Here is a 15,926-nt window from a genome sequence, read left to right as displayed (position 1 = left end):
CATTATAAGCTCACAAAGAAGAGTCACATGGGAAGAAGAGAGTGATTTCTTGCTTATTGAATACCTTATGGGGTTGGTTCCCATGTGTTACTTGTAACTACACATATCCCAAATGGACTGCTATTTAAAGTAACTTTTCACTTTTGCTTTAACTAACTTGATTTCCATACTTTTTCTGAATACTGTATGATTCATAATCAGATTTAGGATCATCAATCATGCTTTTGACAGGCGCAGATGGCACATTGATACATTTCCAAATTGCTTCTCCCTAAAAAGCAGTCACCTGGAAAACATACACACATTTAGCTATTTTTTAATGGTGATGGAGATTTCTGTTGTTTTTTACTGAGGATACATATATATATATATATATATATATATCACACACACACACACACACACACACACAGATAGATAGATACTGTATTAAAGCTGAGTTTTTACCAACTATTGCTCAAGTCTTTTATTTATTTATTTATTTTTGTGGAAACTGTAATATTTTTAAGGATTCCTTAATGAATAATATGTTCAAAAGAATAGCATGTATTTCATAAATATATATAATTCACAACCAATGACATGGATAGGCACTATAAGTTTTATGTGAAGTGTGTGGTGACTCTGATGTGAGTATCTAAGCAACAGAGATGCTTGTTTCATATTTTATGCAAAATTGCTCCCTACTGGCAGCTTTCAAATTTTTCAGGCCCAGACAATTTTACAAATATCTTTTTACCTATACCACATCAAATCTATACAGTTGAAACACTCATATCCTTCACGAGTGTCACAGTGAGGAGTATTACTTCCTTTTTTGTCCCTTCCAATAATTTGTAGGAATCTTTGCACAGTAATTTACAGTTGTGGCCAAGCTGTGGTTAAAGTTAAATTCATAGGTTTTGAGTATCTGAGTGTCTGTCAGCAGGTTCAGGTGATAAGCACTCTGAAAAGAAACCTATGGATGATCTGGACCACTGGAACCCACGTAAACAATTAGTGTTTTGAAATGTGACTCATTTATCTCCATCCAGCTGCTCAGTGGGGCCTTAGTGGCAAATGCTAAAAAATAAATATCTCAAGACCACTATTCCCCCCAGGCAGAAGCTATAAAAGCACTAATTGAAGGATTTTTACAGTGCAAACAATGACCGAGAAGAGGAGAATAGAATAAACATAAAAGATGATTCTTGACTCCCAGGGTTTATGAGCTTCTGGCTGTTATTAGAGCAGTTTGTGTTATTGTTTTCAGTGGTTAGCGCTCATCACCGTTGAAGACTCTCCTGCTGACCTGCTCTAAACAGACTGTCAGAGGACGCAAAGCCCTCATCAGATCCCTAAATCACTGTCAGACACTTTTGGCTGGCTGTGTATGGAGTCGGCACACTTTGGGTGAATGGGTATATGGAGGGTCAGAGGTTTGAATTTAGCATTTGTTTTTTTGTTTGTTTTGCATAAAGTGCTGCTAATACTAATGGCTGGCCATTACTATTTATTACATGGAAGTCACTTTGGTTATTTGAGAATAATTTAACATGATCTTTTATGGTTTTGATAAATTGATTGTATGAGCTCAGGTCCATAGTACAGAATTTATTTGTGCTTAACTCCTTTAGCTCAAACAACATGATGTTGTCAAAGCCAAGGTCATGGGCTCGATTCCCAGGAAATGCAATTTATTTGTTCGCAATGTCGTTATCTATATATTGTAATTGTACTTGCTGAACAGTTTTAATGATCCCGTGAACTTGTACATACCACTGTCAGTTCTTGGTTTTTGTAGGTCAGTGGATAAATGTATTGAACAGGAATACAATGTTGAACATGACTCACTGGCCTCTGATATCTCTTTTGTGTTTTAAACAAGTTGCAAATAACCATTGAAGCCAAACTGTACAACAGTGGATGTGTATCAGGATTGTTTGCATGTTCTTTTGCATTTTCTTGTTCACTTGAACGGATTAATATAAAATAGATGGGGATGTGTGTTTTAGTTTCCACTTTAAAAAACAAATAATGTTGTCAAACAGTATATTTGTTCTGAACTATGTTAACATGTTAATGGGGACTGTAAGTCACTGTTGTTTTCCATGCATGATTATTGTCAACAATCAACTTACAGATTGTGGATAAAGTATGGTTAACATGTAGGTTGATTTTTATGGGCCACTTACACACATAATACTTGTATCAGCAACAAGCATAATAAATAAAGCAGAAGTAACCGTTTCTATTTAGCCTCAAACAGACTCCATTTGTTTCAGTCATTGTGTAATTGTGGTGTTTTTGTGCTGGAGCCCTGATGCTGCTACCTTAATCAAAAATAGATCTGAGTGGGACTACAGGGCCTTGGCAAGAGCTCTGGTTATCTATTGTGCGCTCAACTTTACTGCCAAATCTCATGCTACATGCTATTTGAAAATAAGAGAGAAAAGAAAAAGAGTCCTGGCTAAAAACTAAATAAAACTCAAGGCGTAGCATTTTATTTCTTGTAGTAGAGACACAGAATAGTTAACTTTGAGAACTTTATTGCAGATTGCTTTCTTTGAACGTGGGCATTATAGCCAGGGGTGTAAAAAGTACAAAAAAATATATGCTCAAATGAAAGTACAGATACTCAGTGAAACTTTTCAATTAAAAGTACAAGTATAGGGCCAAAAAAAAAAAAATAAAAAGAGAGAGAGAGATTCTTATTCACATTGTTGAACCTCTTCTCTTCAATGCATAGTGAAATTGCTTAAAATTAAACTGCATAAAATGTTCTGTCAGAGAGAAATATAAAGGTATGGTTAAAGTGAGAAACGTCTATCTATCTATCTATCTATCTATCTATCTATCTATCTATCTATCTATCTATCTATCTATCTATCTATCTATCTATCTATCTATCTATCTATCTATCTATCTATCTATCTATCTATCTATCTATCTATCTAGTGCAACAACAACAATAAAATGCAGCATAGTGGAACTAACACACATAAAATAAATGCAACCTTTAAAGGGAAACTCCATCCTTTACATTTGCAATGTCATGCCATGCCATATTTTAGGGCTGTGCAAAAAATTGAATGCGATTTTCATGCGCATCTCATCAATAAAGATGCTCCTGTAATTAGAAGTACATCTCCAGCACGTGCGTTCAGATCAGGGTTGCCAGGTATTCAAAACAAATCCTGCCCACTTTCTTCTCAAAACTAGTCCAAAACTAGCCCAATAGTATTTCCAGGAGGTTCCCTGATAAAAAAAAAATTGCGTCCCAGGGTTAAAATATACTTTTTTTGGCAGGGTTGCCTTCATAAATTTTAGGGGCTAAACATGACGTTATTGGTATTGGGGTTGCTTCAACATGCGGACATGAAAAACCACCGCGGACTTGGCAACATTGGTTCAAGTGGAGCGGCATTTACTACACAGAGCCATAGTCCATCGACAAGCTACACAAAATCGCTTTCAAAATCGACAAAGAATCGCCTGCGATTTTGAAATCGATTTTGTATGGATTTTCTGTGAACTACGGCTCTGTGTAGTAAATGCCGCTCCACTTGAACCAATGTTGCCAAGTCCGCGGTGGTTTTTCATGTCCGCATGTTGAAGCAACCCCAATACAAATAATGTGATGTTTAGCCCCTAAAATGCAAATTTTATCAAGGGAACCCCGCCCAATACAAATATTTTTGCTTTGTGTGGTTTCTGAAGCGATCCTGTATTCTTATATTATATGGACTAAAAATCTTTGTTTGTGTTCTTCTGAAGAAAGAAAGTCATGCACATGAGGGTGAGTAAATCATGAGAGAGTATTCATTTTTGGATAAACTATACCTTTAATGAGCCAGACGTGATGCAGAGGCCAGAAAAAAATTGGTAAACATAATATAGGAATTTATTTTTGAATTAATGAAGAGTAACATAGAATTTAAAGCTACAACACTAATGTTTTGAAAGGCCACTTTTTGTGTTGTCTTTTCTACGCCCCGTCTGTAACAATAATTCATCTTTTAATTTTTTTTCTCTCAGCAAATATTGATATATAATTATTTTTGACTGATTAGATTAATTAATGAGCAAATCCTGTAAGTATTTAGATAAATAATAATTATAATAATAATTAATTGACAGTCCTAACTGTTACTCAGTACATAATACCAATTGATCCACTCCCAAATAAGAGCAACACTAAACCTGACTTGAAATTAATTAACATACAATACTCATATAAAGACTTTTTGGAGATTTTTTTAACATTTAATTTAAAAAAGCAATCAATCCCCATCAAAACATGAATTGTTTTTAAATTGTCATCACTAATTTTATATGCACTCAATTGTGTGCATTTAGCCAATATATTACACACACAGACATCTAGTGGCCATCCATGAAGCCAGATATTTACCTGTTGAAAGTTAAAGCTCAAATGTGTGTGCTTGATGTGTGAAGACAAACCTCATTGGTTTGAGCTTCTGTTTACCATATTGAATGTGCATAAAATAAAAGAAAAACGCATACATGTAACTGTTCTAGTTGAAATATAAATTATGCAAAAGCACTGTTTTTCTTCACAAATGTACTCAAGTACAAGTAGTCAGTTTAAATTGTACTTGGATAAAGTAGAAATACCACAAAATAATACTATAGTACAGTAATCAAGAAATATTTTACACCCCTGATTATAGCAAAGCTAGAGAGTATGTGAAAAGTAGATATGAGACATACAGTACAGTACAGCAGAGAAGATCTGACACAGGGTGGTGGTTGAAGGGAGAAACCCTAGTGATTACTAATGCATGTTAGTGCTGAAGGTCACCAGCAGGCAATACACTCTAACTGATGAACTCCTACTTATTGATCTGTTGAGGCTCTGCGGCGGGAAGATGAGGGAAGTCTCTGAGGACACACGCTGAGCCTCTGGGGATCCAGGTCCACTGTGTAGCCATGAGAACATGATGACATGCTGCTGTGTGTGTGTTAGCGTATCAAAGCTGCGCTTTTTCCTTTTACTAGTGCACATGTAAATAGAAAGTAAAGGAAAATACAGTATGGCATGATTACTTGTTGCCATATCCCCCCTCAGTACTGTGGAATGAATTAAAAGTTGACATATTCAGTGAATGCTACTGTTTTTACATATATAACCGGACTCTAACTCGGGCTGCCTAAATGGGAAGCAGGCACACTAAGGACACTAAAGACTTTGCTAAACGCTGGTTTTATCACAATTACATTAATATTAATCTTAAAAACTACAATATAATTTACAAAAAAAAAAATCTAGCAAAAGTTTTTTTTTTAATTATTATTATTAAATAATGCTAGGTTATTTTAGGTGTGTGCAATATTGACACAAAAAAAGTTTTGTTAAAAAATGTTGTTCTTACTTTGGCTTTATTTAAAACTTTTTCTTGCCGAAACAGACATAGACAGCATTGTGACTAATAAAACACACTAGCATCTTGTTTGTTCAGCTTTTGTATAAAATCAATTTTTCTGCGATCGCGCTGACATTCAGGGACCCAACACTCTTGTTATAGTTAAACATTTCTTAACTGTCATGAAATAAATATTAAAAACTAAATTTCTTACAGGGCATTTTTGCCTCATATCTTGAATTATATTATAATCTGATAGCCTTCATCCGGCACAGAAAACTCCCATGATGTGTTTGATATGTCAGCTCACATATCACTAAAACAACAGTTATTAGTACATGATAAATATCACACACTCCTCACTCATTTACTTTCTCTAATTGAAGCTGTCCAGTGCGTCACAGTGCCGTTTAATATTGCACACTTTTACCACAGCCACAAGTTTTGATTAAACATATCTGTCTTTGTTGAGATTACAAAACCTTTCTTTCCATTTCTCCTTAAATAGCCTGTCCGCCCTTCCAGGTCAAATGTTGTTAGGTGTCCCAACTCCCAAGACGTAACATCACTAAAATGAGTAATTTGTTCTGCTTAAAAAATAGTAGCGAATAACACTATTTGATTTTCTAAATGATGTTTTATATATTATTTTATATTATTGTTTAAATCATCCTGCGGGCAGGATTTGACACCTCTGTGGGACATGTTTAACACCCCTGCTCTAATGTCATTTTGGTTAATGCTGATCTAGTTTTGGCTCCTCTGTTTACAAACTGAATTTTTTCGGTGTTGTTAATCTGGTTGATCTAGGAACTCCTGCTGGTTTAGTTAGTCGGAAGCCTGGTGTGTGGATGCTAGTGCCGGTGACCAGTAATCATGCTAGTCTTTGCATCAGGTTTGATATTTGCCATCAGAATTCAGTGATCCTTTCTTAGTGTTCAGGAAAAATCTTTTTGTATGCTGATACAAGCATTTGTCTTCCTAGAAAGTTCTCCTGGTGACTCACAATTGCATTACCTATGTATAGCATTTTACACATGTCCGTATGTGTTCATCTCAGCGCAAGGCAATTACGGCAAGATGAAATATTCATTGGGTCCCCGGACGCTTTCTTTGCACCCTCGAGCCCGGCATGAGGGTGTAGATTGGATCTGCGAAGCATCCTCTCCTGTGATACAACATCAATGAGACATCGTGAAAGTGGCATGAGATGCCATTTGGGCTTTAACGGCATCATATAAAAGAGATCCCGGGACCTTTCAGGTCTTTATATCCCCTCTGCCCCCTGTGTACACCTTCAGGGAAATCAACAGTTTGATATGCAGAGGCATGCTGAAAAATGTATGGGGGTAATAAAGGCATGCACAGATGTGGCATTTAGCCAAATATGTTTGCTGATATATATATGTGCCCGTGTCAGCCTTTGAGCGTAGTGTCTTTCATCGTCGATATGACAAACTCATTGAGGGGGATCCAACACTGATCTGGCCTTGTTTGTGTTTATGTTCTCTGACATTTACTTTGCAACATGAAAAGTGCCCCTGGGTGCCACATTATGGATACCAGGGGGCTTTAGAGGGAGAATTCTCATTTTACCGCAATGAAACACACTCTGGGACCAGCCCTTTATCATCTAAGTGCTTTTTGGTTGATGCACTTTTTTTTGCTTGTTAACAGAATTTCTTTTCTCTCTTTTCTTTTTTCCTTTCGCTCCAGGCCTCGTGAAGCTGGGAATCCACTGTGTCACATGTCAGAAAGTTGCCATAAAAATTGTAAACCGGGAGAAACTCAGCGAGACTGTGTTGATGAAGGTAAGATTGTGCTATTCCTTCAATGTAATGCACTGAACTATAATGGAATTGAAAGTTGTGAATTCAAGATGGCTATTAGTACCAAATCTGTCAGTTGCATTTACACTGTAGTGGGTGAGGTTTGAATATTTTCATATTTTCAGGGCATTGTTTGGGTGTATGAAAGGATATTACACACCCATCTTGAGTAGTTGCCTAATGGTTCACAGCAGCATACTACCAACTATCAGACTAGACATTGATTAGTAGGAGTTCAGTTAAGGTTATCGCTAATTGTTCATTATCCAGTTTAAATCATACAGTGTCGCTTTCAGCTCTCCATCTCTGACCCTCTAATTGGGTGCACACTTTACTGAAAGTGATATGTTTGTCACATCATCCTTAGCTCATGATATGTGAAGTTCCTTTTATGTCTGTTGAAAAAGCACTATTCGGATGGGACTAGTTTTCTAAACTACGTTTGAGTTTCGATTCTAACTACCTGACGTCTGCGATTTTCAGACAGACTAACATCTCCGTGTTTATTACAGAAGTGGGAGGGTCTGATTAATGCATCTGGGCGTCACAGAGATCACACACTCTGTATGCATGCATTACATTCATTCAGAATGATTGCCATTAGTATTATTACACAATAAATACTAAATCGTTAGTATAGCAAAACCATGTTAGTGTGTGGTTCCTGTAGTTTAACTTGTTTTCCTTTTTTTTATGTGTAGTAGGCTAAACCTACCCTATGTTTAATTTTCATAAAGTTACATATGTAATTAAAACATTATGTAACTGAGGGCATAAATGAACGTGAGTAATCTATTACCTGATGCTGATATTACAATAGCCGTTATTAACAGTTTACATGATCTTGCTCTTGATTTTATTATTTGTATTAATTTTTTATTATTATTTCTTTTTCGGTAAGCAAATATATCAAACATGCGCACGGTAAAAGCATCTACTGTAATTCAAGTTGGCCAAAACACACAAGGAAACGCGTTGTGAAATAAAATATCACCGGCAATCACAGACATTTGCATTCGGACGGGATTCGTTTTCTCAGAGGATCACTGAGTTTGCTGAAAAACGGAAGGTAATTTGCTCTGGAATTATCACAGAGGTTGTGCGAGAAAAACACACACATGACAGATTCGGACGGGATTAAAATCACCAAGTACATCTGTGAAACAGATTTCCCTAACGACCCCCAGTAAAACTAGTCCTGTCCGAATAGGGCTAAAGCCAAATATTGGGGAGAAATTCACTAAGAATGAATGGCTTCCATAAATTGGTTTAGATGCAAATAATCAGTGGGCTGTTCACACTAATTAAACAATTTGCAACAAGGAAAATGTATAAATGGAAATAGCCTTTTCGATCAAGTTCAAGTGTTAGAACATGTCTCAGGACATTTTCTAAAAACATTTCTGGACCACTGAGACTGCTATTGGATGGTCCCCAGATCTGATTTTTACTTCTATGTAGTGCATATTTTGCACCTTCGGTTGTAAGGATTTTTATCTACTTTCTGAAAAACAAAATAAGAATGAAAAATGTTTTTTAGCTGTACAAATATGGTGGTCACATACCTATGCGATTACGATAACATTCTGAAAGTCAGCAGATGTTCTTTGCTTTATACAGTGAATAATCAAGTCTGTCAAACTGCTACGGTTGTATTATTTTTAAGAAAAGAAACTGACAGGATGGGCTTAAGGAGGTGCTGATGTTGCCAATTTGCTTTATGAATTCAGTGAGCTTTAACATAAAAGTCACCTCAGCTTTTGACCCAGTCAACGTAATTTCCTCTCAGTGTCCATCCAGCATCGTATGGATTTCATTACATGGTAAATGGCTCATTAACTCCTGGTGGATTGTGGGACAGTAGTAATTTAGATGAGCTGATTGGTTCCTCATTGTAATTGGATGTGAGAGTGGGCTATACAGCCATCCAGTCCACATGCAGTCCCAAGACCCCCCTGCCCGCTCATAGGTGTTTGGAGTGCGGCGGAAATTGCTTCTCTGCAGGAAATAGACCTAAGCCTTATGGGAGTCTGATTGTGGACGCCAGCTTTTATGTTTCTCTTTGTCTTGCTTTACTTTCCTCACCAGGCTATATAATTTAGAAAACAAACAGATGGTTTGATCCCAACATAGAATCAGAGTAAAGCCGCCTCCATGACTGATAGTTAGTAGTTTTTCTGAAGGTCACCCTTTAACCCATTCTATTTACAGCTTATTTTAGCTTCTCTTGGGCTGTTGTCATGGCAACCTTACATGATTGGCTTGTGGAGGGAGGTGGGGGAGAAAATTATATGCCTATCGTAAAAACAGATTAAGATTTTGCATGCCTTCTTCAAGGTATCTGCGACTGTTTTTAAAAAAAAAAACATTTTTACGGGAATCAACGATGGAGGCAAAAGAGTGAGATTGTAACTTGCTGTTCTTGCGCATCAGAGTCCCAAAGTCTTGGCTGATCTTCTCTATGGTGTAATTTCCCATGATTCCACCATGATTTGTCCCATTTAAACTAGAGTTCTGTTCAGTTCAGCTCATTGGATAGTCTCCAAGTCATTGGCTGCTATGTTTCTTCTGGAGTTCCCCCCTCACCATAGTCTTGGAGGAATAAATAAAAAATAATGACTTCATTAGCATTATTTTAGACATTCGATGGGAGGTCACCTGTCATTCTATTGTTTTCTTCCTCCTTCTCTTTCCTCAGCCTCCAGCAAACCCCATGTTGGTTGGTATTTGAATAGTGTGAAGCCGTTGTGCAGCTGTCACACCGCTGCTGTGTGTGAAAGAGCATGTGTGGTTGTATGTTGAAAGCAGGGGGCTCGTCCGGGTACTTCCTGTCAGTGTGTGCTCGCTGGGATACAGTATATGAAAGAGTGTTCATGTGTGCAACCAGAGCACGTCAGGTTTTATTTGTGTGTATAGTGTGTTTGTGCGTTCATGTCTTCTCCTATGGAGAGGCGTTGTTGTGTGCTAGGTTGTGGCATGCACAGAACAGAAGCCTGGAATCTGAGAACATGCTCCTCGCAGAGAACTCCACGGCTCCTGCCTGGCCCTTCCTGAACTAAAGAAGTCATCTCTGACATTTTCAGACAAGAAAAGAAAAAGCTCTTTGACTTACTGTGCGGTCACACTAATGAGGGTTATGTCAGGAAGTGGCCTCGGCCTACTTTGCCTCAGAGAATGTGTTGCAGTTGCCTCACAGCAATGTTTTTTTTTTCAAGGGAATGATGTGTTTGTATGTGTGTGCTTTCATTGTATTTCATAAAATGATAGGTGGTGTTTTTAAAATTAATGAATTTGATTAAAAATAGAGCTCTGAAAAGCTTATTTCTCTGTTTCCATTCCAGTCTCATTTTATGGTGTTGTGGAAAAGCTGTTTTAAAATGCTAAATAGTGTGCTTTTCATTTGGCTTGCCTTGAGGGAGGCTTCTCAAAACTATTCATGACAAACTATGCATTAAACACCATTCCCTCCCAATGAATGACTGTCTTTTGATACTGCAGGGTGGATTGCAGTAAACATTTCAGAAAGGTATCACTCTTCGGTTTAATCAAGTCTTGGGTGGTTAATGGTAAATGGCCCGAGGGCTGGTGGGTGTGAAAGTTTCTCTCAGCGTGCGGTGTCGAATCCAGACGGGTTCCGAGGGGAAAGCTAACATTTCTGAAACCAAGCCCAGCGTCGCCCAGGAGAGTGGCTGCTGAGGAGAAGGAGGGACATGTTACACCCCTGCAGTGAAGAGATAGCTCAAGCTGTGGATGAGTGCCAGTACACACATTATATGTTACAAACAGTGAAGGTGGAATATAACCTTAACTATATATCTAGAAACTAAAGTGTGTAATTTCTACACCTCTAGCACCACCAAAATGTATATATATATATATATATATATATATATAAACATTAAATATGCATGTATTTATTTATAGATGCATAGATAGATATTGCACTTTCACACTGCCAGTGATTCCCCGGGATATGTGCGTGCTTTCACACACAACCCGTAAAGGTCCCGTAACGACACGTGACATCAGGGCGTGACGTTTAATCTACGAGTCAAAAACGTAAGGCACGTTATACTTTCACTGAAGCAAGCGAGCGATCTCGGCGTCAGCGTGGAAAGTGAGGAAGTAACTGATCTCTGCTTCATTACAGTTTGCACATAATTTTTCGGAGCGAACGTTGATCTTCGTTCAATAAAGCCGGTAAAGGAGTCGCGCGATCACTTCGACATGGCATTAGATCTGGCTTTTGTTCACACATCGCTCGTCCCGGGATTGAACCCGGCAATGTTACTAGGTCCCCAACCCGGGTTCAGTGCCGGAATCAATCCCGGGACGAGGGACATAAGGAGTACTATTGTTGTTTCCAGGTATGTGCAGTCAGTATATACCTGTTTAACAATACATAACACAAAAATCTTTTAGGGTTTCATGACCCTTTAACTCTGTCCTAATTCTTACTTCGTATCCATCTTGGTTTTTGTTTTTCTATTGAATAAAATGTACTATGCAACATATTAATGCTTTTGAAGTTTTCAACAAATTCTTATTGACGTTTTCAAGACTATCATCATTTTTGTGATTTTGACAAACCCTCACCTACATGTTGGCCAGTTAGAAAACTGATGTACAAGACACACAGAAATATACATTTTCCAGAATCAGTGCAGCATTGGTTCAAATGGGCAAGAGGCTATTGTGTCAAATGTCCCAAAACTTACACTGGTGTCCAGGCCATCCTTATATTTGAGCCTTGAAAGACTTTATTTTTTTTAACCTCCCCTGATCTTGAGTTGTGTGTTAGCTCTTGCTGATCTGGAGTACTTTAGTGTTTGTGTGGTACTGACGCTTTGCTGAGTGAGATATGGAGTCAGCTCTTCACACCGGTGCTCCAGAAGAGCTGATGGACTGTGACTCCATACACAGAGACGCAGCTTCACATCTGGGCATGACTTATCCTGCTCTGCCCCCCGTGATGTCAGCTCCATCCATGATCTCTCAGTCAACTGAACCACTGCCGCGCTGAAGAACTTGAAGATAAATGTTTGTTTAATCCACATTCATGGGCAATTTAGTCTGGGCAAAAGAGATAGATGAAGGTCTTAATGATGTGATCACTGAGGCAGTAAGGTAGTGATGGTACTTTGCAGAGATCTCGAAGCAGACAGGTCATGTTTGCTTGAGCTGTGAATTAAATATACATTTAATAAAAATATGTAGGTGTGTGTGTGTGTGTATATATATATATATATATATATAGTATTTATTATATAAAATAAGGCATAAAAAAGTAGCTTACTATAGATTTTGGAGACATTAGCTTTTGTTCTTGTAGTTATAGAGAAAGGGAGAAAGGGACTATTGCAGGAACAGAATAAAAGATGAAATTTGCAGTCCTGCACAGAGGCAGAGTGAATGGCTGATGAATGATGGCTAACCCTAATCCTGTTATCCTGCCATTGATGACAGCGATGTTATTTTCTCTGTAGACGTTTCTCTCTCTTCTCCTCTAAATGATTATGGATCATGCATCTCCCTCGCTCCACGGTAGATTGTTGTTTTCAAGGGAGATGTTTCCCTCATCGCATGCAGAGAGAGGGACACAAAACAAAATAAATGGCTGTCACACGCTTGCCTCCAGCCCGGTGCATCTTCATCTAATTTGCATATATAACTCTTTGAAGATGCCAAGCTGATTTGATAAGGTTCGAGTTTATTGATGACCCAAAAGAGCACTGTATTGTTGCTAGCTCTTTTGCTGTGTTCAGTAACAGTGCCTCTCTGCTATGTCACTTCAATACACATGAAGTGCTAAAATCTCTGTGATCTGATTTTTTTGTTTATTTCTTTTCACAAATGACCAAAATACATCATGTGTTTCAGTTTATGGCATTGAGTACATCTGAATACATTTTACCTGTATTTCTGTTCATGTTCATGTTTAATTCAGCTATACCTGTAGCTAGCCCACAGCATTAAAGGAATAGATAACCCCCCAAAAATTTACAAATTAGGCTACTCACTCTCATGCCATTCAAGATGTAGATGAGTTTGTTTTATTCATTGGAACAGATTTGGAGGAATTTCGCATTACATAATTTGCTCACCAATGGGTGCCATCAGAATGAGAGTTCAAACATCTGATAAAAAACATCACAGTAATCCACAAGACTCCAGTCCATCTATTAATGTCTTGTGAAGTGAAAAGCTGCATTTTTTAAGAAACAAATCCATCATCAAGGCTTCTTAACTTTAAATCATTGTTGCTAATGTGTGGCAATATTCCTACACTACAGTACAATCAGTCTTTTCTCAGTTTCATGTGCACTTGCTTCTCAAATGATTGATGTGCAGCTTTGACCCTAAGTCTCAGCACTTTGTTGGAGCTCTTTTTGCTTGAGTGACTTAGATATATAATGATTTTGTCACTATACGAGAGCTGGTCATTTGTTACATCCACAGATGGAGATTTAATTTACATTAGGAACTCTTCACATCAACATTGAATATACTTATGTTTCAATGAAGATATGTGGTTTGAATCAATGCAAATTATTTTTTCGAAAGATGAATTAAAAAGACAGGTTAATTAATATCCAATTTATCTTTTTTAGTAGGATATGGTCTCAGAATATTTATTTCTATACATATGTTAATGCCTTTTCTGTGATTTTATATGCAGGCTATCTCAGGTGCTTTTTATCTGTATCGAGCTTTTCAATCATATTTGAGTGAGGAATTGGGTACAGGTTGTTGATTTATACTTTTCATTTATAATTTTTTTATTTTTAAAGCACAGTTATTGCAGGAACGATCCACCTGTCCTGAAGAAACTTGTTCAAGATTATAATAGTGATTGCCCTTAGGAAAAATGTATTGCTCTGTGGTTGCTTTTCCTAAGCTCAGGAGGCTTAGATGAGATTCTCATATGTCTCTCATTTTAGTATCAACAGCATTTCAGATGTTTCTCCTAAAATTCGTTAGGAGAAATGGAAGTAGACACAAAAGAGAAATTAGAAGTATTTGAGAAAATAAGAGTCAAAACAGAGAATGTGTTGGAAGAAACAGAGAATACAGTATATCTTTATGGTCTTGCTGCAATCTCTATCAAGACTCCATTATATGCATATTTTATTACTCCGTGTTTGCTCTTTCTAACCTCAGGAGACTTAGTTGTGATTCTTATGTATTTCTCATTTTATTCTCAACAGTGTCTCAGATGTTTCTCCTTAATATAAAAGTAAGACAGATAAAAGTAGACACAATTGAGACATGAGAAAGTTAAGAAAGAAAGGAATCCAAAATGACAATGAGAGATAAACGTCTGAGAAACTAATGTGGGAGATCTCTTTTTTGTCTGTATAAAAATGTTTTGCTGCTCAGAGGTTGCTTTTTTATTGCAATGGGTTTTTTTACCTTTAATGGTCAGGACAGTAGGAGTAGAGACAACAATTGGACAGATGAGAATTGAACAGGACCAGGAAAGTACCTTTAGCTGGGATTCGAACCCATGTTGTCTGAGTTGCAATTCTTTTTTTTTTTTTTTTTTTTTTTTTAGTATAACATTTTTTTCTTGTACAGCCCGTTTTTTCAAGTATGTAAATATAGGTTATGGTTTCCTTTGTTAAATCACTGTGCAGTAAAACACTGTCTACATAAAACAACTTCAAATATGACAATGCATGTATTGTCTTTGACTGAAATGGTATAGATTAATGACAGTGAAGCCAACCAGAGGGAATGAAAATAAAAAAATTATAAAATTAAAAAAAAGATATCTCTTTACCATTTCAAATATTTCTCCTAGACCGAAAGGAGGTTACCTTAAGATTGAATGGAAACTCCAGCTTCTCAAACTTGTCTCCTGAGACAAAAACTCTAACACTCTCACAATGGGCTTCTTCAAAGCTTTAGAAAAGATCTCAACAACATCACACATTGCTCTCAGATTTTTCTCCTTAGCTAGAGACTCTGGTTCTCTCACATTTGTCTTTTTTAAAGCTTCAGAAGAGATCTCAACAAAATCACACACTGTGCTACGATATTTCTCCTACACTAAAGGCTTGAGAGCTCTCACATTTAATTGACATGAAATATTGATTTGAGTTGAAATTATTTTAATATGAGAAAAGAAAGACTACTAACACTAGCAAATCTTTTGTCTGGGACCACTGCCAATGGTCAATTATATTTGATGATATGCTTTTTCATTATAGAAATATATAATTTGACCAGAGTTATCAGAATCAAGTATTCTAGAGAGCTATGCAATATTGTATAGAGGTAATAATGTGATTTGTGAATGGAGTTGTGTGGGTGGTGATTAATTAGGCTTGATTGTGATCTTTGAGTTTCAGAAGTTTCAGTTGTCCTCCCTCATTCCATTCAGAAGCTGAATGTTCAGCTATATAAGCCATTGTCACTTCTTTTATCTGCTCTTATATAAGAAAGATCTAAATATCTTAATTGCTGTAAAAATGTCAGGGGATAATAAGAAAGCCTCCCTTTTATTATCAGAGTTTTAAGTAGACTAGTTCAAAAGTTTGGGGTTGGATAGATTTTTACCAGTGAAAATTGTAAAAACAATAATTTTGTGAAATATTATTACAATTGAAACATTTGAACTGTTTTCCACTGTAATGTATTTAAACACGTAATTTATTCCTATGATGGAAACGCTAAATTTTCAGCATACATAACTCTTCAGTGTCACATAATCATGAATAAATCATTC

General features: G+C 36.9%; 1 protein-coding gene across 7 annotated transcripts in view; it reads left to right on the top strand.

Moving 5' to 3' along the window:
* LOC113051327 (serine/threonine-protein kinase BRSK2) overlaps window positions 1-15,926 on the top strand; it is a 152,730-nt gene that overhangs the window by 55,072 nt on the left and 81,732 nt on the right. For all 7 annotated transcript variants that reach the window (XM_026214965.1, XM_026214961.1, XM_026214960.1 and 4 more), the window contains exon 2: window positions 7,083-7,177. In XM_026214965.1, the coding sequence (XP_026070750.1) occupies window positions 7,083-7,177 (95 nt within the window). The remainder of the gene's footprint in view (window positions 1-7,082; window positions 7,178-15,926) is intronic.

The sequence above is a fragment of the Carassius auratus genome, chromosome 32, assembly GCF_003368295.1.
Source record: "Carassius auratus strain Wakin chromosome 32, ASM336829v1, whole genome shotgun sequence".
NCBI lineage: Eukaryota > Metazoa > Chordata > Actinopteri > Cypriniformes > Cyprinidae > Carassius > Carassius auratus.
This window is presented reverse-complemented; position numbering and strand designations above follow the sequence as displayed.